Source organism: Strongylocentrotus purpuratus, unplaced genomic scaffold, assembly GCF_000002235.5.
Source record: "Strongylocentrotus purpuratus isolate Spur 01 unplaced genomic scaffold, Spur_5.0 spur5_scaffold_8, whole genome shotgun sequence".
NCBI lineage: Eukaryota > Metazoa > Echinodermata > Echinoidea > Camarodonta > Strongylocentrotidae > Strongylocentrotus > Strongylocentrotus purpuratus.
The window spans coordinates 18,734,334-18,760,529 of NW_022145614.1; the positions used below are offsets into that span (position 1 = coordinate 18,734,334).

The following is a 26,196-nucleotide window of genomic DNA, read 5'->3' on the forward strand; positions in this document are numbered from 1 at the left end:
AAAACTTACTATCATGCACGATCAGAGTATATAAGAAAAATGTCAAAAATTTGTCTATACTATTGATACTAATTATTATACTTGTTTAACAGAAATTGTTTATATTTAACTTTAAAAAGATTGAGAGTTTTGCATTTTTTTATTTCCTGAGGTATACTATTCCATATTAATGGTCCTTTAAAAAATAGTGAATTTTTCATACAAGTCGTTCTAATCTTGGGGAGGTGATAATTTAGGGCATTCCTAGTATTAAAATTATGCACATCACAATTCAAGTTAAAACATGTTGATAAAAAGGTAGGCAAGTTGCCATTAAAACATGAAAACATGAAAACTGCAATATAAAAATTATGCATATCGATTACATTCAGAATTCCAAGTTTACAAAATAAAGGATTACAGTGAGCATAATATTGGGAATGGGTTATAATGCGTATTGCTTTCTTTTGAAGAATAAGTAACCTTAACATATCATTTTTATTAAAATTTGCCCATGCAACTATACAGTAATTAAAATATGGTGTTATTAATGTATGATACAACATTTTCAAAATATTTGAGGGATAAAAATGAACTTTATATAAAATACCAATATTTTTTGCTATTTTATTGCACACCACATTTATATGCTCATGCCACTTCAATTTATGATTAATTACAATACCTAAAAACTTAAGATTATCTACACGTTCAAAATTATGATCATTTACTCGTAAGTGCATGTTGTTAAAATCAATATTTCTATTTGTAAAAACCATAAACTTAGTTTTATCATAATTTAAAACCAATTTATTATATAAAAACCAATTAGAAAGTTTCAAAATTTCTTGCTTAAAAACATTTTGTAAAACCTGGACATCAGAATGAGACATAAAAACACTTGTGTCATCAGCAAATAAAATTAATTTTAGTTTATCAGAAATATTGCACATGTCATTAACATAAATAATAAATAAAAGAGGTCCAAGGATGGATCCTTGAGGCACTCCACATCTAAGTTTTTCAATATTAGACTTATCTTTATTTATTTGTACAAATTGGGTTCTATTTTCTAAATAACTTTCAAACCATTTTAAAGTTACTCCACGAATACCATAATAATATAATTTTTTCAATAAAATAGTGTGGTCTAATGTATCAAATGCTTTACTTAAATCTAAAAAAAGGCCCATTAAGATATGATTATTTTCAAAAGTTTTCAAAACATTATAAATAAAATGCATAATTGCATTAGATGTAGAGTGACCAGGTCTAAAACCATATTGACATTCAGAGATAATATTACACTTATTTAAAAACATAAAAAGTCGATTATAAACAGCTCTTTCTAAAATCTTGGAGAAAACAGGGAGTATAGATATAGGTCGATAATTAGAAACATTTTCTTTAGTGCCATTTTTAAAAACAGGAATAACCTTTGCAAGTTTTAATTGCTCTGGTACTATACCTGCAGATAAAGAAATATTGAATATTGCACTTAAAGGACATGATATAATATGAACAACTTTTTTCAATAATTTAACACTTACATCATCATGACCACAACTCTTATTATTTTTTAATTTACTTACAATATTGATTATTTCTGTGGGGGTAATGGGATTAAAAAAAGCTGTACATGAATTAAAATCAATATTACTATAAATGTCATCATTACTAAAATCATTATCTATGTTGTTGTCTAAATTATCAGTTAAGCTAGGTCCTATATTAATAAAAAAATTATTAAAAACAGAGCATATTTCTTTCTTATCACATATAGCTTGATCATTACACACAACCGAGTCGGGCATATTATGCTTACTCGTACTCTTACCGAGACTTTCATTGATTAATTTCCATGTTTTCCGTATGTTTCCTGATGCATTTCTAAATTTGGCCTTAAAATATGCTATTTTAGCTTTTTTAATTTTACCATTCACCATATTTCTATATTTGTTGTATTTATCTTTTTTATATTCAATTGGATCTTTCAAGTACTTCTTATATAATTCACACTTTTTTTTGCACATTTTGCGTAACTCTTTAGTAAACCATCGGTTATTATATTTGTTACTCTTTATACATTTTTTCAAAGGAAAACATTTATTAAAAATACAAACATACTGTCTTAAAAAACATTCATAACTATAATTTGGATCATTAGAACATAAAGTCCAATCAGAGTTATATATTTCATGCATAAATTTACCAATATTTTCCTCATTTAGATCACGTAAAACAAAATTATTATCTTCATTTTGTATGCACTGTTTTTTATTGATTACAAATACTGGCAAATGGTCACTTACGTCACTTAAAATTGTTCCACACCAAACTTCTTCTAAATTGTTCGTAAAAATATTATCAATTAAAGTACAAGACCTGTCAGTTATTCGGGTTGGACAATGAATCATGGGATATAAAAAGTGAGTCATCAATAATTCTAAAAAATCATTAACAGATTGGCAAGAGTTAACATCAAATAAATTAATATTAAAATCGCCCATAAGATATATGTCTTTATTTTCCTTATGAACAACATTTAAAGTATCTTCTAAAATATCTAAAAACGATTGCACTGGTTGATTTGGAGGCCGGTAGATAACACCAATTAAAACATTTTTCTTTACCTTTTCAATTTCTATAAACATTGACTCAAAACATTCATTATTTACATCTAAATCCTTACGTTGTTTATATTTCAAATTCTCATTTAATAAAAGTCCTACACCTCCTCCTTTCTTACCTTGTCTTACATTCAATAAAAAAATATAATTATTAAAATTGTAGAATGGGTCAGCCTCTTTAATCCAAATTTCAGTAAAACCAATTGCAGAAAATTGCACATCAATAGCATCTAAAAGCGAACATATTGCACTATAATTCTTATTTAAACTACGACAATTTATATGAAGGTAACTTGATGTAAAATATACTTTAGAATGAGAATTAAAAGTGTTTAAACATGAATTAAATTCCTCGGACGTATAACAAAAACTATTTGGTCCATATTCTTCATCGTCCTCTGTAGTTGGACTCAATAACTGATGTATATCTTGGGGTTCTATGGGCATCTATATTTCACATTTATTCCGATCATTTTCACTGGCATTTTGACATAAGAAATAAAGAGAAAGTAGAAAAACGTGTTCATGACACAGATAATATAAACGAACATACAAAACTAAGGTTACGAAACCAAAGCCTAAAACACACACAATTAAAACCAATAACTTAAAACAGTTCTACAACTTAAGCAAACAACACAAAAGTTCAGAGATTTAAAATATTGTTGAAATAGAAGAACAATTCATAAATGGAAGAAAAAATGAACTAAAAAAAAAAAACAATACGAAATATTAAAAGCAAATCAGGACTATTTTAGTCAATCGTGGGGAAAATGCTAGTAAAAGTAGTGGAATGTATCATCGCATGCATTATGGTAGTTTGTTCAAATCATGTAAGTTCTGTATGACCTTTTTTGTAGTTTTTCCTCTCGTAGCGGCAATCAGAACTATCACGTGACCATCTGATGTCCAGGCTTCTTTGACCTTTTCGTGATGCTTGGCTTTCCACAAAAGATCTAGGTTGTATGCCGTTAGTGCTTCATCAATAGCTAAGCCAGACCCCTTCAGTTTGCGTCTAGCGTGAAGAACAGCTGACCGCTTCCGATAGGAGCAATATACCTTAGGATGGAGACCATAAGCTACACACTTTGTTTAAAAAGGCTAAATGAGTCATGTATGGGTAACTCAGTGTTTTTAGCTACATGTAAGTTTGTTTTGTTAACATATATATTTAAATAGATATTTTCTCCATATTTTAATAGTAATACTCATAGCTTGAATTGTCAAGAAAATTATGATGGACAAATTTAAGTCAACAATGAAAATTTAGTGATTCCCATGTAAAAACCAAACAAATTAAGATGTCCTTGAGCTATACACATGAATGCAAATTAGTGATGGATTTAACTTTAAGTCTAGGAAATTTCACTTGTACAGGAATCTTTCTCTGTCAAGTTTCGTGTTTCCTCATGCCATATACGACTCTGATGAATTCAATCACAGAGTCAGAAATCAGACACTGCCCGCACATGGTTAAATATGAATGGCCATTGTGAGATAGGAAACCACTAGCTACATTGACATGATCATCATCAATTCATAATGTGAATTACTTGTATGAATTTAATGAGGATATGAGATTACAGTCGCTAACTTCAAGTTCACGCGCGCTCGCTCGCACGCATCCCGGCCTACTGTCGGTATGCACTTGTATTGTGCAGCGGTTTGCCGTGAAACCTGTGAGAAAGTGTATACTAATGTCTTCATTTTGTAGGAAAAGATAGACGAAGATTTCCTTTTGCGACAGCCACCTAAAATTGATCTTATTACAGCTCTATAGCCAACATTCTCTCTTCTCTCCTTCCATTCCTCCTTCAATCTATTCATACTCTTGCATGCTGTCCACCCAAGCAAACACTCTGGCCCGAATTCACAAAGGAGGTTCGTCGACAAACCTCCTTTTGTTTCGACAAACCTCCTTTTGTTATTTACAAACCAGGTTTGTAAATCGCATATGACGTACATAAACCTCGGTTTGTCGACAAACCTCCTTTGTAAATTCGGGCCTCCGAGTCTGACATAATATTGCACAGAACATCACATCTCATCCCGGCCCCCCCCCCCCACTCCGAGAACGGACGGACCCCATGCGTGTTACCAAAATGTCCGGCTCGTAACATAAAAAAAAGGTCGACCCGTATTGACTTTAGGCTACACACCAGACTTTTGCTAAAAAGGGGGGGGGGGGGGGCGGGGGGGGTTGCTGAAAGAGGCTTGTACAACAAAAGAAAAAGGTCGACCCGTATTGACTTTATACACACCAGACTTTTGTTGAAAAGGGGGGGGGGTCGCTTGGAACACGCATATGCGTACCCTAAATAACACTGAGTGGGGGGGAGGGCCGGGTATCTCACAAACTTCGAACTTTTAAAGAAACATGGTCTCTTTGGAAACAGGCAAGAAAGATAACGACTTTTTCTTTTAAATCATGACTGTAGTCTAGAGGTTCCATGTCAGCTCCCCTAATGTCAGCCCGCCCCCTTACAAAGTCGCCCTCAATTGGTCATGTCGCCTCCCGATTTTTTTTGCCGATTTTGGGATTCTTGGTCAGCTCGCCCCCATTTTTTTGGTCAGCTCGCCCCCTAATTTGTTGTTTTAATTTGATGTCTTTTACAAGTCAAAGTCAAGCCATTTTTAGTTCCTGGCATCTCAGTACTATGATATTACTAAATATTGAAAATTTTCCATTGTAACTGCATATTTTCGAGGATATTTGCATCTAAGTTTCCACCAGCTTACGTGCTACCACATCACTCTCTCAATACCCCTATTGTCTCCTCTCTGTCAGTGCTGTGCTGCGGAGCGGGGAGACCCTCTTTATGGCTTTTTGGCTAGCTCACTGTCTTGTTACTCTCACTCTTTCTCTCCCCCCCCCCCCCCCCCCCCCCCTCTCTCTCTCTCCCTCCCCCTCTCCCTCTATCTCTCTTTCTCTCTCTCCTATCTCTCTCCCTCCCCCTCTACCCCCTCTATCTCCCCGTTTCTCACTCTCCTTCTTTCACTCTCTCTCTCTCTCTCTCTCTCTCTCTCTATTTCTCTGGTATAACTTCCTAAATAAAAGGGTGACATGTGAATGCATTTTTGAATAATGTCTATAGCATTTTACTTTTTTTTAAACTAAATCAGATTTAATTATACAAAATCCTGTTTGACTTTTTAACAATTCCCAAAATGATGCACATTATATCGAATATTGTAATGGCAAACTTTTACCCATGTTTTTATGCGAAACTTATCTTATTTTTATGCAATATTCTACATGTACCTTTTAGTAAATTGGCCCAAATACAAAATGTTCTGCATTTTACCTATACAATGTATAATTTGTTTAAATCATTGTAGCATCTATTTGATTTTATAATTCCTGGATTTGGTTTATGTTGTTGTTTCTGTTTCTGTTATTGAAGAAAACACCATACCATACCATACCTATCTGACTATGCATTTTCCAACCAAAACATTTAATTCTTTTGAATATCAAAAATGTATCACTATTCATATATTGTATAAGTTCAATATATAATTTCATTGCAAATATGGTAATACAATTCAGATTTCTGTATATGTACCAAGCAATTTGCCAAGGTCGTTGAAGCACAATTATGTACAAAAGAATTGCAATTTTACTACCATAATGCTATACCATGCATAATTTTTTACGTGTAATTTTACTTTGTCACTGATGTATACTTTGTAAAAGAAACTAATTCGGCTCTCGGGCCGCGAATGTTTTTTAATGAAATAAACCATTTTAAATAAATAAATAAATAAATCGTTCTGGCTGGCTTAGTGACGGAACTTAAGGGAGTATCCACAGGCTATAGGGATAATAAGGATTTTATAGATTGGCTTTCCTTAGCTTTTCTCAAGTATAATTTGTACACGCAAACAAATTAGAGCATTTTCAGATCCCTTTTTAATCCCATAGTTTGTGTTCACTACTACAAAACCCATATACTAGAACGGAGTCACTAGAACGTGTCGTCATGAGATAGTTGTAAAAGTTTAAAAATAGAAATAGAAGAGAATGTCTCTACATTGAATTAAAAGTGAGCTATAATTGATATGACTTATATAAGTTTATTATGTAGCAAATAGATCGAAATAAAAGCTTTCGGCGGTAGACCCAAATGAACGAAACGTTATCTAATTTTACTCTCAATTCATTCTATATAAGTGCGTGATTTTGTTTAAAGAATATTGTAAGGGACGACCATGCGTGACCAACATGAACACCTGCTCATCTTTTCAAGTATTCGAAAGCACTATAGGTTCCAACCTTAACCTGTATAATAATTTGTGTTTATTTTGCATATAGATGTCACTTTCTTTTAATCTGTGCACAAATAAAAAGCAGTTATTCTTTCAAATATACCTTATTGTATGTCGCGGCGCTTTTGTCCTTCATTATTTTAAAGCGCGCGGAGGATAAAAGCGCTGAAACAATAATAATAACAAAGAAACATTTTTGATAATTCAAACAATGATTAAGAGTCGGCATGGGTGTCGATCTGTAACTGATACCTATTCATCAGGGGGGATGATCTATTCATTCATTCCCCCCCCCCCCTGATGAATAGGTACTACGTAAGGATCGACACCCATGAGAGTCGGTACAACGAATCGTCTTCTTTGTTCTTTCTCTAATAATTTAATGAAACGTCAAAGCTTCCGCGCTTCACGCGGGAGGGGGAACTTAAATTCAGACAAGGATTAAGAGTCGAAAACCGTTCTCTAATAATTTAATGAAACGTCAGCACGGTGAGGGAAACGGAATTCAGACAAGGATTAAGAGAAAAATATCATAATAATAAATACAGTACAGACTACGTCCAACTTTCCATCTCCCGCCAACCCACTCTCTTCCCCTCTCTCCCTCTCTCTGTCTATGTCCATCTTCATCTTTGTCCATCTTCATCTTCCATAATGTTGTCTATTCCGCCATTTGCTTGTATCCCGGCATCATCCCTTCCTTGAGATTAATTATTATAACATATTCCTGATGGTATACGTCGGACATTATACTTTAGCGAAAAGATGTAATCAAACCAACAGACCAACTAAAGAACAAAATCAGAGCGGGGGGGGGGGGGGGGGGGGGGGGGGGGGGGGTGATCGGAGGGGAGACAAATATCATAACAAATACAGGTCTATACAGGCTACGTCCAACTTTCTAACCCCCCCCCCTCTCACATATACCTTTTATTTAGTTTAGGGAACGAAATAGAGAACCAGCGGCTGATAATGTCGAAATGGGAAGAATATTACTGTAAAATTATAAAAAGTAAAACCTTTGAATGTAAATCTCTGTTGCATCAAAATAAAATGAAACGTTTATCACATTATACTGTAGCACAAAATAGTTATCAAAAAGAAGGTGGACAACATTATAATAGAAAGAATGAAACTTTCTCTTTTATTTACAAACGTATAAATAGCATAAATATTAAATAACCTGCTTCTGACCGCTGCGCTAGCGTACTGCCTTTGTACGTAGGTGGCGACTGTGTATAGCCTATAGGGGGCGACTGTGTATAGGAGGCGACTGTGTATAGGAGGCGACTCGACCACACAATTTGGGGGCGACTACGTTAGGAGGCGACTGTGTATAGGAGGCGACTGCGTATAGGAGGCGACCGGCTTGGGGGCGACCTGACCAGACACCAGTCTAGACCCCTAGTAATTTATTGTCGGAGTCAACTCAAGGGTCCAAATTGTTCACAGTTGTGAACAAGCGCCGAGCGCAAGCTGAGTATAAAAAAAAGAAGAAGAAGAAGGTACAGTAGTTAAGTTAATACTAAGTTTGCATGCTGCCAAGGCCAATGATAACTGATATGCCAGCGAAAATGCGACATGCATATGCAGAGGCGGATCGGAGGAGGACAGAATGCAGAACGAAGCCGAAGGTAAGGCAAGGCAAGCGCAAGGACATGTCTGCAGTGAGAACACGATCAATCAGCTCATCTTTGAGTTTGACAATGCTGTATACTGTAGACCTACTCTTTAAATTACTTTAATTGTCCTAGATCTACTACCTAATCTGATCAACGTAACATTCTAGTCAAACACCAACAAACACTCAAATATGAAATAAAAGTACAAATATTAAAAGGTTCACCTGTAGCATCAAGTCAACAAGGCAGGTTCCATTACATTAGCAGCACCGTAAACTCGATCTCGTACGCAAATTCTGTACCAAAATATTACCGGAAATGCAATGCACGATACATATCTAGCGCCATCTCAATTTCGAATGGCCATTTTATTATATTTTCATGCTAATGCAATTTTACTGTAGTCCCGCGTACGTCTGTAGGTTGCATTATCAGTTTTTGCAAGCCTGTGTAACTGATCCTTGTTAAAATTCGACCTACACTGACTTAGATATGGCTAACCAGCAAAATATCGCTGTCCGTGGAGTTGGAAGGAGACACAAATGGGCTATTGACTTCACTTCAAGGTAATTTCAAGATATTCATGTTTTTTTAGTAGAAATTAAACTTCTAAAGCCAAAAAGGTTTGCACAATTTGGGGAAATTTTGAAAATTGGATGGAGAGTAATTCTTTACAATTTTGATATATTTGGATGCCCCTGTGGATGTTTTATAACTTATAAGCTCTATAAAATTCAGCCCCAAAGCCCTTCTGCATTTGAGAAAATAAATGATCCAAAATTTACCTGCGGTGCTCCCGGTAAATCATGTCAATATTTCAAAAAGCGCCCAGTCTAATTCTATGGTCTAGATCTATGCCTCGTTGACACTTGCCCGCAATTTGTTCCCGCACTGCCCCGCTCTGTGGCGTGCCAATGCGTGCAATTAGTGGCTCGCAGCGGCACGCAGGGTCACGTCTAATTTACAAATAGTTTACGCAATGCGTAACCACCAGGACACGTTTTCGTACAAGTGTAGACTATGCGCATGGCATGCGAAAACTGCGCGGGAAGTATGTGCAGCCAATGTGCAAATTGTGTGCAAATTAGTCATTAACTAATCATGAACATGCCTGCCACTAGGCCATCGGACAGGCATCGGCGTGCACTGGCCCGACTAGGCAGCGCATGCCATAGGGTGCGCATAGTTCACGAAGTGTTCAAGAACGTTGCCAAACAAAATTGTTGTGCCAAAATTTTGAACATTTTGAAAATTCTGTCACGCATTTCACGCACGGCCCGCATCCTCCCGCACGCTTCCACGAATACTTCCCACATTGGCACGCAAGAGTATGTGTTTATGCGCAAACTATGCGCAAACCAAAATGCGGGCAAGTGTCACCGGGGCAATAGTATACAAATAACGCACGTCCCAGAGTGCAATAGCGGTGAATGCAGTACGCGCGAGGTTTCTTTAGATTGGTGCCGCTCTGTGCAACGAGCCGCTTGCGGCGAGTTGACAGTGCGAACCATCTGAAGAAACCGAGCGTTTACTGCATTCACCGCTATTGCACAACAGGGTCAAGTGCGTTATTTGTTTTATAAAATAGCGACACAAATAGCAAAAACGAAACTTTAGATCTAATAAGTTAGAGTCTACGAGAGTTCGATCTAGATCTAGATCTATAGAGTTATGTTGGTTCTACTTCTAATTAGACTAAGACCTTGCAGGCTTACCAAAAAGTCAATGGGATTCATTGCCTTGATTAAAAATAAAATCCATACAGTGGGTCTAGAGACGAGTCTACATCAGACAGCTGAAATTCCTGGCTTCATTATAAAATCCAAAAGTCAAAACAGGCCTAAATCCAAGGCAAAAGTAAAATAAAAATTTGCTTTTTAATAATACCCCGCTGGCCGCTCTAGCTAGCTAGCTACGCGTACGTTGCGCTGGGGATCATGGTGGAGCGTACAATATTAGCTACGCGTAGCCTACAATAATTGCAATGCAACTCGAGGGAGCGCGTACTACACGTACGCGCGCGCACTGGATCTCCATGGTCACGCGTACGCACCGTGCAATATAACTTTTTACTGCGCTTTTTCTGCACTCATTTCTGCAAAATCGTGCTTGCATCAAAATTTTTTCAATGTCATGTGACGCGTATTGACCAATCACGATGCTTAAAATACTAGAGCCATTTTATAATCTAGCTTAGCTGCCATTAGTTTTACTATCCTGGGTGTGTATCAAAAATAAAAGCTGTGCTATTGACAAAACATCCAATTGTTAATTTATCTTTTTTCTTGATGAGCTACTTCACATCTAATTTCAACAATGTACATGTAGGTTTACCCTCATGCATGTTGTGTGTCCAGGCAGGTTGGTAAAGTAGACAGTAGTCTATATTTCCAACAGTTGATGTGGTTAACCTGTTTACAGGAAATCAATTTAATTTCAGAAATCTTTGATTTATAAGGCTTTCGTAAATCGTAAATCGTAAATGACAATAATTCTATGGTGTATTTTGTTGCATACCGTATTGTTTTGTTAAATCTGTGAAAGGCAAAAGTGAGAACACATTTTTTGAGCATCCGGACACACAGCCCTTGTTCATAATACTCCCCTCGGTGTCGTTTTGTTATGTTGTGCTTAAACCAGAAATACAAATTCTTCATCAATCCAAATTTTTACTTTGGTGCTTTCTACTTGTTCAAAATAAGATTTGTGAATTTACCATATCAATCAGTGATTTCAAGTACAGTGTTCGGTGTTGGTGTTGATGTTGAGAGCATGGAAAGGCTGCTGAACTGAGCTCCAACTCGACGGTCGATACTCAGTTCAGCAGACGACATTCAGCACCAGCCCTCAACACAGACTGCCAGAAATGCATCATATTTTCTGAGGTCAACCTCAACACCAGCATGACTTTAAGTTGGTGTTGGTGTTTTCACAACACAACACAACACCAACAAAATTTTGAAGAATTCAGCATATTTTTTCCGAGATTTTTGAGAAAAAAATTAACGTGAATGTTTGATAATTTGAATGAGCTTTAAACGTACATTTATTTCACCCTCATTCAGGCCAAGAAGTGAGAGGCAACTGCAAGCCATTGCAGATCATCCTTCCCCGATTGGCTACACTGAGCGTTCACTCCCAGACCTATCGATGCATGATACAGATCATGCTCTCGTTGTTAAGGTAAATGCCATGTGTTTCCTTTAACCCTATTTAGCCCGGGGGGGGGGGGGGGGGGGGGGCTTCGATATTTTTCTCGATAATTTTTTAACGCAAACAAATCTTGCACTGAAATTTTGTGACTATTTTCTTTCGAGTCTTGCGCATCTTTTGAAAGAAATTTTTTGAAAATCGGACCTACCATTGCAAAGTCACGTATCCTTTTGTCTTTGCATGTCAGCCTGAAAATAGCTCATTTTTGTGATTTGTGTACAAAACATATGGAAATCTCATTTTTCAAATAAAGAGATAAAACATTGGTTATTTGGTCTTGTTTATAGTTTAGGTGTTTATTTAGGGGTCAAAATAGTTGAATTATAGTTGGAAATGAAATAAAACAACAAAAACAATAAAATACATAAGTTAAAAAAAACAGAGAAATACATAAGAAATTATCAAAACAATAGATAACATAAGGAATAACCCTGGTTGTTCAATTTTTTGTGTTGTATTATTATTCCAAATGGTCTAACAAATATATGTAGGAAGAAAGAATGATTAAATATAAATAATGTCTGATTTATGGGCAAAAATGTGAATTTGATGACCTATTTGCATAAATTACCATAAATATGCAAATGAGTGAATTTTTCACAAAATTGAAATTACCATAGTATTCTATACACTTCACTTGACATGTTTGCAAATTTTCGCGGCGATCAGTCATTTCACGGCCGAGATCATAGAGGGCGGCCTTAGAAGCCCCCCCCCCCCCCGGGCTATGCAGTTTCAAAATAGCCCGGGCTAAATAGGGTTAGAGCCCCACTGTACTGGAGCAAGTAGCAAGTAGGTTGTAGCTACTTGCTCCCTCTTCATGGAAACAATGAATAATCGGTGACCATTGGTCCCCCATGATCCTCTTTTTCTTATGTTAATTGAGAGCTGAGTCGATGAGATGGCCACCTGTCAGTGACCACCCTGGTTGGTCTAATCCCTCCTAGCCAAACTAGTCCAGACGGCCTTGAGACGAGCCTTATTTGAACCATCAAATCATTAAAATTGCTAGGTAAAGAAACTTTGTGAGAGAATTATTAACTGTATTAGTTAGATTCTCAAGTCGTAAAGAAATATCTAAATATTTTGAAAATTAATATATTACCAAAGTTAGTATGATGTTTATTAACCTTTTTATGTACTCGGACATGTTCACCTTAACTGCCAATGGAACTTCAGATGAATTTGCACAGTTTCAAAAACTGTCAATCATTACAAGCAAAGAGGTATGTAATCAAAGTCACCAGATTTTATACACATTGCACGATGCATGAATACCAATAGATTGCATCATTGCAGTGTCCCTAGAGCTAAAATTCTTTACTTTCTGTGTTTCTTTTTTCCATCAACCCCACAGAAATGTTGGGACATAGCACTAGCACCCATGAAGCAACTGCCAATGAACCTGTTCTTGATGTACATGGCAGGCAGCTCTATCTCAATGTTCCCTATCATGATGGTAGGCATGATGCTCTGGCGACCGATCCAGGCTCTCATGGCTATCAAGACAAGTGAGTTTATTCTTTAGATTGCAATGTATCCAATAGCTACCGTAGAATGTGGTTAATAATAGATGGAAGGGAGGTAGTGAAGGTAGATGATGAGGGGGATGGGGGCTAATGTGGTTGTTTGATACATTGTTCTGTTCATGATGCTTTTTTAATATTGCTCAGTTTTTGCTGGAATTACTCCGTTTTTTCCTCCAAATTACGGTAGTATGTTTTTTCTTCATAAAATATGTTTTTTAATTTTTTTTCTTCTTTTTTTAACATACCGCACGTCAAACAACTGCCCTAAAATGTTGATTTGATCACAAATTCAATAGAAAACTAAGTTTAAAACATACTTGAGAAAAATATTCTCAAAAAGAATGAAATGCTGATAATACCAGAATAACCACAAAAAAATACCCATTGTTAGCAATGCTTACATTTGTTTCTCCCGTCTTGTTTTTCTCCTTAAATCTGCTCCACAGCATACAAGATGCTGGAAGGAAGTCCTCAAGCACTCATCCAAAAAGTGGTATATTTTATAGCAAACTTGCTCGGTATAGCCTTAGCTCTTTACAAGTGTTCCTCTATGGGTCTGCTACCGACACACTCATCAGATTGGCTGTCATTCTTAGAACCTCAACAGGTGAGTAGTTTGTAGTCAAATATTGTCATTAAGGCTGCGACGAGTACTCAAATACTTGAGTACTTGCACTGTTGATAACTACTCGAGTACGATTTCTCATACTCGAATACTTGGCCACCATTTTTTTTTTTTACCCGTGCACCTGGCACTGTCCAGGCCGACGCTTACCCCTGCCCGAGAGAGCGCCGGCATGGTACCTTTGGTAAAAATGTTTCCCAGCTCAATTACTGTCAACTCACCACTCAGAAACTGGGACCAAATGTTGGGATTTCTGTTTGGACTTGGAGGTAAAGTCATCTTTGGTTTCAAAAACAGCATTGTTTACTATTATTTGTATTATTAAATCAGTGCCTTTAACTGCAACTCATAGTAAAATCGTGTGAGTTTTCGGAGAGATGGACCTTGAATACTTCTACTGTTGTATGGTGGTGGCAACAACAAAAAACTTATTAAAAAACTTGAGTACCTCATTACACGGTTCATACCTGCCAACCACCCCGATTTAGGCGGAGTTCCTCCGCTTTTTACATACCAACTCCGAATTCCGAGTGCATGCCTCAAAACTCCGATTTTTTTAAAATATTTATTTAATTTTTTTTTTTTTTTTTTTTTTTTTTAGAGTGTAATGCACTTGGAGAGTATATAACTATTATGTTTGTATTTTGAAATGTAAAGCGCCTTGAGCATGTTCATGTAAAGGCACTCAATAAATAAATACCAATATGTATGTATAAGACTAAAGCATAACACAGCACTGATACCCAGATCACGCCGACATCCGCGCTCGCGCTCATAGAAGATGTACACAGCGCAGCCCGAACGTGATCGTTAGTTCCGCAGTCACCCCCTGTGTACCCCCCCCCCCCAATCTACGGGCTACTACCCCAATCCTTCGGTGGTTCGCGACCTCGTAGTCCATCCAGAAAAATTTACTCCTAATTTCTCTTGTCTCAGGTTGGCAGGTATGCACGGTTATGCATAGCCTTAATTGTCATTATTACCATTTTCATTCATTGTAATAGTTGTCTCCATAGATGATCATCATTATGACCACTATCATCATCAAATATCAATCATCTTCATAGCATTCATAAATACCATCATGAGTAGTGTTATAATATTAATCATTATTAAAACGCCACTATTCTAATCATCAATTATCAACCATTATCATCACCATGGTAAGAGCGGCAACCATCATCAGAGGTTGCGTTTATCTAGGAAATTTTTGGCTAGAATCAGGTTTCTCAAACGTCTTTCAGGCAAATTTAGAAGTAGATAAACGCAAAGCCTTTTTCAAACGTCTTTAGATATGGGCATATCAAAAGACGCAAAAAGGTGCGTTTTGTATGTGACATACAGCCAGAATCACGTTTCTGAGAGGTCGATAAACGCAAAGCTGTTTTGAACGTCACATACAAATAGGACCACACAGGTGTTGTGTACAAGCATGTGTGTGAATTTGACCTCCGAGAAACTGTCTGCTTCCCGGGTCAAAACAGCTGGGCAGACACAAGGCCTTTATTTTGAATCGTGAAGAGTAGATAAACGCGACATCCCGCAAATCACGATCGTATAGTGGGGTATGATAGTGGGGTTCGATAGTGGGGTACGATATGTACATATCTAGTGGCAAGCCTAGATAAACGCGCTCACTATCATTGCTGTTGTCATGATAGTGATCATCACAAACAATTACCATCATCAATTATCAGTCGCATCATCAATTATCAGTCGCATCATCATCATCATCATCATCATCATCATCATCATCATTGTTAGTGTCAGTATTGTTTATGTTACCCTACAAGGAAATTTCATTACTTTCAATTTGTATTGTGGTTGCTGTGTATCAAAAGTTGTTAGTTTTGCATAAAAATGATTATTCTTCAGAGAACTTGTTAGTATCTTTATCAGTTAAGAGCTATTTTATGAGTTTAGTCATTTGTATTTATCTTTGTGTTTTTGTTGCTAGTTACTTTAATTCACTTTTTTTGTTTTGTTAATTACCTAATTGAATACCCTTTCTCTTTACCTCAACCTTCTCTCTCCATCTCACCCCCCCCCCCCTCTCTCTCTCTCTCTCTCTCTCTGTCTGTCTGTCTCTTTCTCTGTCTCTCTCTCTCTCTCTGTCTCACTCTCTTTCTCGTTATCATCCTTCACATTTTGTATACAGAGAGTGGAGTATTCTGGAGGTGGAATGGTTTTGTGATAAGGCCAGCATCAAGCCGTGAATGCCTAAACAGTAACAAAGAGTTTGTATTTGTATGTCCTGTCGATATGAAAATTAGGTGTCACTGAAAATCATCACCCATTTTGTGCACGTAGACCTGGGCCTTGTTTCATACAACCCGTTATGAATAACAAGGTACAGTAGTTTGTGTAGGGTTCTGAAATGGTGGCATTTGATTGGATGTGAGTTATAAATTGTGACAGTTGCCATGGGTAACAGGTTTGTGGAACAGGACCCTGTCAGGACTTCTGAGAGAGCCTAGAAATTCATGCGATCAAATGTGAATAGTGTGACATTTTTTGTCTGATAGATTAAAATGAAATTCTACCTTGATTTCTCTTAATAAAATTAGACTATATATCAGACAAACAGTTGCTGAAATCTGAACAATATATATATATATATATATATGTATGAATTTTTCAACTCAGAAATTACAATACATTTTAGAACTTAAAATGATGATTCATTAATGTTACTCATACTGTGATGGTTTGTTGGACAACTATCCCATTTCCTCCCACAAACAAACTGACTATTAAAGGCCCATTTCAATCTCTCATTAACCTGTGTCTCTGAGGTACCTATATATATATGTCAGACAAAAAGTTGCTGAAATATGTACAATATACATATGTATGAATTTTTCAACTCAGAAATTACAATACATTTTAGAACTTAAAATGATTATTCATTAATGTTACTGTGATGGTTTGTTCGACAACTATCCCTTTTTCCTCCCACAAACAAACTGACTATTAAAGGCCCATGTCAATCTCTCATTATATATTATATCCTTGTATTTTATGAAATTAATGAATTGAACTGAATTAACCTGTGTCTCTGAGGTTCCTGCTTACAGACTTCTCCACATGTTACAGAGGTTCGATTGCTGGTTAAATGTCTGTAAAATCACACAAGAGATTCTTCTCATTATCTTGTTGCTGGACTGGTGAATAATTTCAATAGTGTCCAGACCTTCGTAGGCATGAACTTTCAAACAAGTTGTAAGGGGGCTAGAAAACTTTGTTTTTTAAATCAATGTGGCTTTTCATCTCATGGGCTTTTGGGCTCATGGGCCTTTGGTCAATGGTCTCATTTTGGGCATTTGTAAAGGTATTAAGTGTTGCAAATGAGATACCTGTATTACATATTCATTCTTTTTTTCTGGTTCAATAGTTTATCGTAAATTTTGAGAACTTCAAGACAGATAATGATTGTAAGCAGTAATTTTTCATTACAGGAGATTATCACATTTTGGATTATACAATTTCCTGTTTATATTTATTGATAGCATGTAAAAGATTGAATTCTTTGTTTTGTGTTATATGTCTAGTGAATACTTTGAATGTTCGACTATTAAGCCAGATTTTATCAGGGTGGAAACCATCAGAAATATATGTTGAATAAAAGTGAGAAAGTTTCTTACGTTTTGAAGGTGTTGATGTATGTCAAAGGATTTTCCCAGGAGCCCAGTAATGTCATGATCAACAGTCATGGGTATGTACAGTGGAAACTCATTACAACGAGGTCCTTAAGACAAAAGAAATTATCTTATTATATCAGGGTAAAAGAACAAAAGGATATAAAGAGCTTGGACCAGCAAAATCACCTAGTTACAACAGATACCTTGTTATTTCAGAGATCTTTATATTGAGGTTCCACTGTACCTTGTATTTTTTTTAAATATCAAACATCTTGTGCAATGATATTTACCCTTACTATATCTCCCTGAATATCATTTATATGGCACCAAAATGTACTAAATATTTTCACAAACACAGTGATTTCAACTTTTATTTTGAAACTAAGATGAGCTATACCTCACATATATAGAATAATTGACTAGTTTTTGTGACATTATTAAAACTTGTTAAAGTAATTTCAATGTTATTATAACCTTACAAAATTTGAGAAAAGAAAGACTTGTCTCCTTATTTTGTTATGAACTTGCACATTAAGTACACAAACAACATTATTTCCATAATCATAAATAATATCTCCATCTAACATCATTATCCTGTCATTGTATGCAGTATGAATTTCATTGTCTATACAATTTGTACATATCTTTTGCATTATATTTAAGATATGACATTCTTTGAGATGAGTATTACATTTTCTTGTTAAAGGAATGCACAAACTTGTGGAAATGATTTAATAAAGATGTACTGTCTATGGATATGTGCTGTATAAGTTGTTTCATTTTTACTGCGTTTTGTGACTGGGTAAAGATGTTGAACTATGCATAGAGAAAATGTATTTTTTGTTAGTTGTTTTGTGTTTTTTTTTTTGGGGGGGGGGGAGGGGGGGTTCTTGAAAACATGTATTTGAAAATTCCAGGCAGAAATTCATGGGTTAATTACATTTAAAAAACATCCTTGGGGGATAATGCCAAAATTTGGTACAAACTTAAAGGTATATGCCATAAAGAATATTGTTGTAATACATTGGGAGTGTTTCACAAAGACTAAGATTGACTTTAACTTGACTTAACTATGGCAGGCTGTTTATGCAACTGTTCTCTCACCATTAATACTTGCATTGGTCGTTCAAGGGACGTACGGTCACATATATCTACAGAATTTACACTTTTTGATAGTTCATTATTGAAGGAAAAAATGTTATCTAATAATCATAATTGAGAGACCGAAGGACTGGTGAGAGCCATCAGTGGCATGAACGGCCTGCCAAAGTTAAGTCCAACTTAAAGTCAATCTTTGTCTTTGTGGAATACCCCCATGGTCTAATTGTTCACAAAATGTCCAAGATGTAATCATCAAACAACACAAGAAAATGGATGGTAAACTTGGGGGCCAATGTAATAACCCTGACTCAAAATTGTTTTAATAAACTCGTATAGGTGGAATTATTTCAAATGCATAATAATTTTTACTGTTTTTGAAAATCAAAGTCTGCTATATTTATGCCTCCGTTACGAAGTAGCCGGAGGCATTATGTTTTCGGGTTGTCCGTCCGTCCGTCCGTCCGTCCGTACGTCTGTACGTACGTCTGTACGTACGTCCCGTTCTCGTGATCACGTTATCTGAAGAACGGATCAATGGATTCCTACCAAACTTTGGTCATATATGTATCTAGCAAAGTCGATGAACTGATTAGATTTTGGGGTCACGAGGTCAAAGGTCAAAGGTCACAGGGCTCATTATGTATGCAAAAACAGCTCGTGATCGCGTTATCTGAAGAACCGATGGATGGATTCCTGCCAAACTTTGGTCATGTATGTATCTTGTAGAGTCGATGAACTGATTAGATTTTGGGGTCACGAGGTCAAAGGTCAAAGGTCACAGGGCTCATTATGTATGCAAAACGGCTCGTGATCGCGTTATCTGAAGAACCGATAGATGGATTCCTGCCAAACTTTGGTCATGTATGTATCTTGCAGAGCCAATGAACTGATTAGATTTTGGGGTCACGAGGTCAAAGGTCAAAGGTCACAGGGCTCATTATGTATGCAAAAACAGCTTGTGATCGCGTTATCTCAAGAACCGATTGATGGATTCCTGCCAAACTTAGGTCATGTATGTTACTTGCAGAGCCGATGAACTTATTAGATTTTGGGTAACGAGGTCAAAGGTCAAAGGTCACAGCGCCCATTATGTATGCAAAAACAGCTTGTGATTGCGTTATCATTAGAACAGATTGATGGATTCCTGCCAAACTTAGATCATTTATGTATCTTGCAGAGCCAATGAACTGTGTAGATTCTTGGTTCATAAGGTCCAAGGTCATGGGCTCATTATGTATGCAAAAATAGCTTGTGAACGCATTCTCATTAGAACTGACAGATGGATTACTATTTAACTCTGGATATCTTGCAGAGCCAATGAGCTGAGTAGATATTAGGATCATGAGGTCAAAGTTCAAAGGGTCATATATGTATATGAGAAATTGTTTGTAATCACGATATTCTGAGAACCTGTTAATGGATTACAATTGAACTTGAATTTGAAAAATTTCTTCTGTTTTGGTTTGTAAAATTGCTCTATGACGGAGGCATCATTTTCGACTGCGCGCAGTCGAATTCCATCTAGTTTACTTATAGTTCAGAAAACCCAATTTGTACATACATTAAAACGCAGGATTAAACTTACCCAAAATAAAAACATGGATGGGAAAAAAAAGTTTTTCATTTGAGTGGTGCGGCTCTTTGGAACTGGTCCATTGTGTTGTTTTTTGTTTCTTTTCTTTTGTTCAAAAATGTTGTAACTAAATTTAAGTTGTCTTGATTTGTATTGTTTACATCAATATGTTTGTAAATTTTGTATTTATGTTGTAGGGCCTCCATATGGTAAATAGTATTTAACCACCCTAGTAAAACAAGACTTAAACATAAATAAATTAATAAAATAAATAAAAATATTATCGTCTGCAAAGAATAATAGTACCTTAATCACAATTCAAGGTACCGGTAGTTTCAATCTTTTGTTTTTAATCACAGAAATGAGTAAGGGGGTATGTATGACGAATGTATCAAATATTAACTTGATTACAAAATTGTATAATGCGAAAACCTACCTACAAAACTGTATCAGAGTTTTGTTGTTTACAATCTGAAATCAGCCAATCTTTTGGAAATTCTGAAATTGTTGAAATGATATAAATGTATCACAGTGCATGAATAGATAGAATTTAAAACAAAACCTATAAATCTTTGGATTGATAGACCTATATGCTCATTTATAAGTGCAGGGGAAAGTATTGTGTTGAAGTTTATTATTTAAACTTTTTAAAACAATGTTTGACCCATTTCCGGTTTTTGCAAACAGAAGTGGTAAAAAATCTTGTTGAAATAGCCAAATTTTCATAGATCATTCTGCATATTTCTTGTTCTTTATCAAAATTCAAAGCTGCACGGCTTACACATCATTTATAGCAGAAATTACTTTTTTTAACTCAGCTAGGAAGGATTTTCGTCGGAAGAAAATTTGTATGATAAATCATATTTTCTATCAATACACTAGCTGGCCTAAACTAGCCTCTTTTTTACTAGTCTTCTTCTTTCAATTATTCAATTTCAATCTTGAGTGTTCTACGGAATATAGAGTCTATCAAAAATAGCATGCACGGTGTGTGGAATCTGTGGATCGAATGAACGTACGTGCACTATGCATGAGCAGCTAGACAAAATGGTAAACAATTCGGAAAGTCGGAGTCGCCACAAGAATGGAGAAAAATGTGGAAGTGAACGCCAAAAGCTTGCTGATGAATTGTCTTTTTTGGCAGGTAAGTATATTCAGAAGCTAGAGTCTCACGGAAAGGATTGATAGTCCTGAATCTTCCACGTATTGATGATTAAGTATTCATAAGAAAGATTAATAATTTTTTGATTTTTTAGAAATTAGTCCCACGCGTTGAAAACTGTGTCGCAATTATTAATGTTGCTGGCTGTAAAGTATTCTGAACAAAATGTATGTGTTGGGACTCTCAGGAGATCATTAGATCTAAAGGGGAAGAGCATCCCGATATTTACTTAGATTTATTTATAGCAGGAAAATTAGAGAAACAGATCGGTGAAATATTGAGCTAAATCTGAGAAGAAATGAGACAGTTTTCAATTTAAATTTGCAGCGCTTGTTCAGAAACCTATCCAAAATTTGACCTGTATCTGTAACTCCGGCGTGGAGATAAAATGAAGTAAATATTCATTAAATGCCCAAATAAGGATCATGATTTAAAAGTTTTTATGTTTATTACCTGTTACGTGTCAATTTTCTTGTTATTTTTGGAGTATTTTTCGGAAAAACATTGATATTAGTATACACTTTTTCACAGGTTTCACAGCAAACCGCTGCACAATACAAGGGCATACCGATGGTGGGTTGCCAGCGGGCGCGCACCTGTATGAAGTTATCTACCGTAATGAGGATCTGAGACATTACGCCCACTTGTGTTTCCATTGGTTTAGAACATCCAAATCTTTGTACTAACTAGTTCAACCACTGGTAGATAAAACAAAAAGGCATAACTTTTCTCATCAGGGAAACATATAAAAGAGAGAGAAAATGATAAGTTGAGGATTTACTTAACTATTTGATCCTTTTTCATGGTCCTGTATGCTTCTTTCTTTTTTGCAGGGTTGATAAGTAAACATAAAGAGAAGCCTGCTGCTAAAGAGAGTAAATATAATGCATCAGGAAACAGCTCAAACCAGTTTTCATGGACCAAGGAAGAGGCAAGCTCATCATCCCAGTCTTCCAAAACTTCTGCCTTTCACAAGCAAGGTCAAAGGTCACAAGGTCCTAGTTGTTTTCCCTCAAAGGACAGCTTAACTTGGAAAAAGGTGAAAGAAAGGCGTGATGGCCCTTTGACTACCTCAGCCACAAGATACAAATATGTTTCAAAGGATGTGCACAGAACAGCAATTGAGAGGGGTAAGAATGCCTCATGTGGCAAAGGTAAAGCTGATGTTTGCAAGGAGGAGAAGCCGTCTTCAGAAACAGCGATTGGTCAACGTCCAGCGCCAAAGCAAAATGTCCAAGCCAGGAGGATAGTGATACCCCCTCAAGGAAGCAAATCATTATTGAAACCCACAAAGACATCTTCAGAAAATTCGAAAGCAGGCCTTCCATCGAGTAAACCTATGTTGGTCAAGTCCGAAGGGATAGGTAAAGCAGATCCGTTAAAGCAAGGTATTACCTCAAGAACAGCAACATCAGTCAAACCTGAGCTGGAAGGCAGTTCATCGGAGTCACACAGACACAGCAATAACAGAAGATATGTAATACCCCCATCTCAGAAAACAAGTGTTGCAAGTGCTTTGAAACCGGTTGCCAACCTTGATGTCCGTCATGGTTTATCAAGGAATGTAGGAAAACAAACCATTGTTGTCAAGCCCTCTCCTTCTCTTTCACAAGCCCAGACAAGTACCGATACAGCTACTAAAATAATCTTGCCAGAGCAGTCAACTAGAATTGTTCAACCTCAGAAGCAGCCTGCAGAGCATCCCAACGCTAAGGTCCTTGCCACTCTTTCCAAAGAATTGGACAAATGCCTTGGGGATATTGCGCGATTGAAAGATGCCAGAACTCAATTAAAGGATGGTAAATCTGTATCCACTGCTGGCATCAGAAAAGCCGCATTTATTAATGTAAGACATACAAACTCTGAAATTAAGTCTCCAGTTGATGGCAATCAAAAAGTCAGGAGTAGTCAGGGATCTATTCTGAAACCTAGCAATACAAAAGAGGAACAGAAAGACTCCAAATGTGAAAAGAATGCAGCTGGAACTGCAAGTAGTGCTGCAGCCACAAGCAGTGATTATAAATGGGTGGCTCCAAAGGTGAAGTCAGAAAAGGTACCTTCTAGTCATGTGAAAAATATCAACAAAACAAATGTGGAGAGTGCAGACAGCCTTACGCAGAAGAAAAATGTGCAAGTTGGAGCTCAGATTGGGACTGGAATGAATAGTCTCAACACAGGATTAAATACTATGACGCAAATCTCTTCTCCTCGGGTAAAAGTTATAAGAACAAGGTACAAAATGAAGAAGCAGTTGTCAACTGCATCAACGCCGTCTTTGATTTCTCGACATAAAGTTGATCGTAGGAACTCGGTTGGTGCGTCTGCTATGAAGTCGACAGAGAACACTAATGTGCAAACATGTGATGTGAAGATAAGTAGATACAGGCTCGTCAAGTCGTCTTCACATCCTGGTGAACTTTCCCAGAAGCATCCGGACACATCTTCGTTATCTCCGCACAAGCAGCAAATTGCCATCAACACAAGATACAAGAAGGTTAAAGGTCACCCGCCTGCATTGGGAAGTCCGGTGAAGCCTGCCATCGTTATTCCTCACCGTTCACAGCTCAAGCTGAACAGGATAAAAACAAAGCTCCCTCATAAGAACACACCAAAGATGGCCTCAACTTCAACTACGACTAGAAAGCAGTCAAGGCATAAGATAGGTAATGATTGCTAACAATTTACATCCACAATAAGTAGATGCCTTGTTGAAAATCTTTAGAACAAAGTTAAGTATTTGAGCAATGTAAAAAAAAATAAATAATGGGAATAGTGTACCCTTAAAGCGAAATTAATTATTTTTGAATGGATTTAACCACATTTCAAACATACAGATATAGCTTTCAAAAAGACTTGCAAAAATATCAGAACTTATTATTTTTTAAGAGGTTTTTTTTATGTGTGCAAAAAGGCTCTAGTGCACTCTTTCCTACAGATGTGGCTTGAAATTATTTGACACCGTAATTGTCACAATACTAAAAGTAAATAATAAATATTTTTTTACACAATAAATCTATGTTGAGCTTTTAATTTTCTTAACAAATGATTATGATTTTCTCTGCCAATCATATGAATCAATTTGCGTCCTAATATTTTGTATTCTTTGTTTACAGATCGTCGTCCTAGAGGGACAGCAGTTGTTAGGAGTCGATTTAAGATGCGGAAGGTTTCCAACAGGACTCCTCGGAAGACGCCCCCAAAGCAATCATCCAACTCGTCTCCTTTTAAGTGGCAAGCCAGGAAGCCGACTCCTCCCCAGCCCGCCACTCCAGATACCTTTATGCGCAGGTATGTATTAAACATTCCTAATGCAAGTTACATTATATCTAACTCGTTCCCTATCAAGTGCAAAGCTTAGGAAATTACCCCTCCAAACTCTGCACCTCAAAAACCTTTTAGGAAACACTACATTACATATATACAAATCATGTCTTGAATCAAATATTTTTTGCTCTTTGCTGTTGTGTAGATTTTACACAATATGTGGTAGGCCTATTTAATGACCACAGTTTGGGGAAGTAAATGAAAACAAACCAGAAAATCCTGTCCTTTCAGTGATGATGACAAAAAATTATGGTTCTTATGTGACTTGGTCCATGGACAGACCTCAGTTTTATTCACATTTAAATGCCCATTTTTTCCTGTAAAGTATCCTACAAGCATCTCACATCGGCAATTTGGGGATGTTCATTGGGTAATCGAACACACCAGTCATGACGAAATCATGCATATATTCAACCAATGATCCATAACAAAATTTCTTCGTGTATGTAGGAACTGTAAGAGGCATTGATCCATGTCTTTTTTTTTTAATACAATTTTTGTCAGTAAAATACAAGTTTTTGGATTAAAGAATACAGTTTTTGGACTCCCGAGGTTGGCAGGCCTGACGTTATTCTTTCTTCTTAGGACATGGTTGGAAAAAAGTTATTATTTCACCTTCCTGATTTAACTCTCAAACAAATTATTGAACACAATATTGCACAGCTGCACACTGATTAATAACGATCTAATTCTTCTTACTATTTTGTTTTATTTGGCAATCACTCAATCACAAGTATAATAGCATGAAGCACAATTGAAATATAATCATTAGTTACATGTAATAGGAATTAAGAGCGCATTTTTGACCTCATTTTCCCCAGAATGAAAGGGCAGAAAAAAGAAAAAAGAAATTCCTATGACCAAAGGGCCTCTGTACCCTTCCTGGGGAAATGCTGTATAAAATTTTGATTCCTTATTCAGAAGTGAAAAAGTATAAAAGTCAGACATGATAATATGGATTGACATAAACTCTACCCCCCCCCCCCCCACCCCCTTCTCTCTCTCTCTCTCTCTCTCTCTATCTCCCTCTCTTTCTCTCCTAATTCATACCCGCAGGAGGATGCATTTTGTCCTCACCCACACACCTGTCTTACTCCGCACACGCTTCCGCCTCATCAACTCGCAAAACCACAACTCAACCTTGACGGGCCTCACCCCAAAGCAACCGCTTCTCAAGAAAACCAGGACAAAACTTATCAGGAAATCAGCATGTGAGCAGTATAGTGTAGTACATTGACCTATTTCTTTAGTTTATTTGTTGGTTTGGGTAATTTTCAAGATCCATGCTGTAGAATGAAGATCTTTATGGAAGCAGAAAAATAGTAAAGCAAGTTGGTAAACATGTGAGATAGGAAAATTATAGATTTCAAAATGTTTATTTTCAACTAATAATTACATGTACATGAAATTATCTCCAAAAATGTGGATCATTTCAGTGTTGTATGTTAAATTTGCAGTTTTAGGAGATGTACATTGTAGATCTCTTGATTATGAGAAAGGGATATGAATGTATATTTGTATGTGTTAC

The 26,196-nt window shown here is 36.5% G+C and overlaps 4 protein-coding genes across 4 annotated transcripts in view; 3 read left to right on the forward strand and 1 right to left on the reverse strand.

Moving 5' to 3' along the window:
- Positions 1-8,821, reverse strand: part of LOC100890867 (membrane-bound transcription factor site-1 protease) — a 41,092-nt gene extending 32,271 nt beyond the window's left edge. Inside the window, exon 1 of the mRNA XM_030975897.1 lies at positions 8,725-8,821. The gene's annotated coding sequence lies outside the window, so the exon portion shown is untranslated. The remainder of the gene's footprint in view (positions 1-8,724) is intronic.
- A 61-nt stretch (positions 8,822-8,882) lies between these two features.
- LOC580583 (ER membrane protein complex subunit 4) lies at positions 8,883-16,129 on the forward strand. Its single transcript, XM_030975896.1, has 5 exons — positions 8,883-9,066; positions 11,566-11,683; positions 13,071-13,224; positions 13,689-13,849; positions 16,026-16,129. Exons 1-5 carry the CDS (start codon positions 8,993-8,995, stop codon positions 16,059-16,061), a joined length of 543 nt encoding a protein of 180 aa, XP_030831756.1. The 5' UTR covers positions 8,883-8,992; the 3' UTR covers positions 16,062-16,129.
- Positions 16,130-21,227: 5,098 nt separating this feature from the next.
- Positions 21,228-24,040, forward strand: LOC755007 (protein stum). Its single transcript, XM_030975154.1, has 2 exons — positions 21,228-21,326; positions 22,178-24,040. The coding sequence occupies exons 1-2, from the start codon at positions 21,230-21,232 to the stop codon at positions 24,019-24,021; spliced, it is 1,941 nt and encodes a 646-aa protein (XP_030831014.1). The 5' UTR covers positions 21,228-21,229; the 3' UTR covers positions 24,022-24,040.
- Positions 24,041-24,411: 371 nt separating this feature from the next.
- Positions 24,412-26,196, forward strand: part of LOC580648 (zinc finger CCCH domain-containing protein 3) — a 50,326-nt gene continuing 48,541 nt past the window's right edge. Inside the window, exons 1-2 of the mRNA XM_030975155.1 lie at positions 24,412-24,632; positions 25,725-25,879. Coding sequence (XP_030831015.1) covers positions 24,502-24,632; positions 25,725-25,879 — 286 coding nt within the window. The 5' untranslated portion in view covers positions 24,412-24,501. The remainder of the gene's footprint in view (positions 24,633-25,724; positions 25,880-26,196) is intronic.

Bases quoted from the DNA above. Each gene is read 5' to 3' on its own strand.
- LOC580583 (XM_030975896.1), top strand. From the start codon at position 8,993: ATGGCTAACCAGCAAAATATCGCTGTCCGTGGAGTTGGAAGGAGACAC. The intron at 9,067-11,565 runs GTAATTTCAAGA...ACCCTCATTCAG, and splicing joins GCTATTGACTTCACTTCAAG to GCCAAGAAGTGAGAGGCAAC. The intron at 13,225-13,688 runs GTGAGTTTATTC...TCTGCTCCACAG, and splicing joins TCTCATGGCTATCAAGACAA to CATACAAGATGCTGGAAGGA.
- LOC755007 (XM_030975154.1), top strand. From the start codon at position 21,230: ATGGTAAACAATTCGGAAAGTCGGAGTCGCCACAAGAATGGAGAAAAA. The intron at 21,327-22,177 runs GTAAGTATATTC...TCTTTTTTGCAG, and splicing joins TGAATTGTCTTTTTTGGCAG to GGTTGATAAGTAAACATAAA.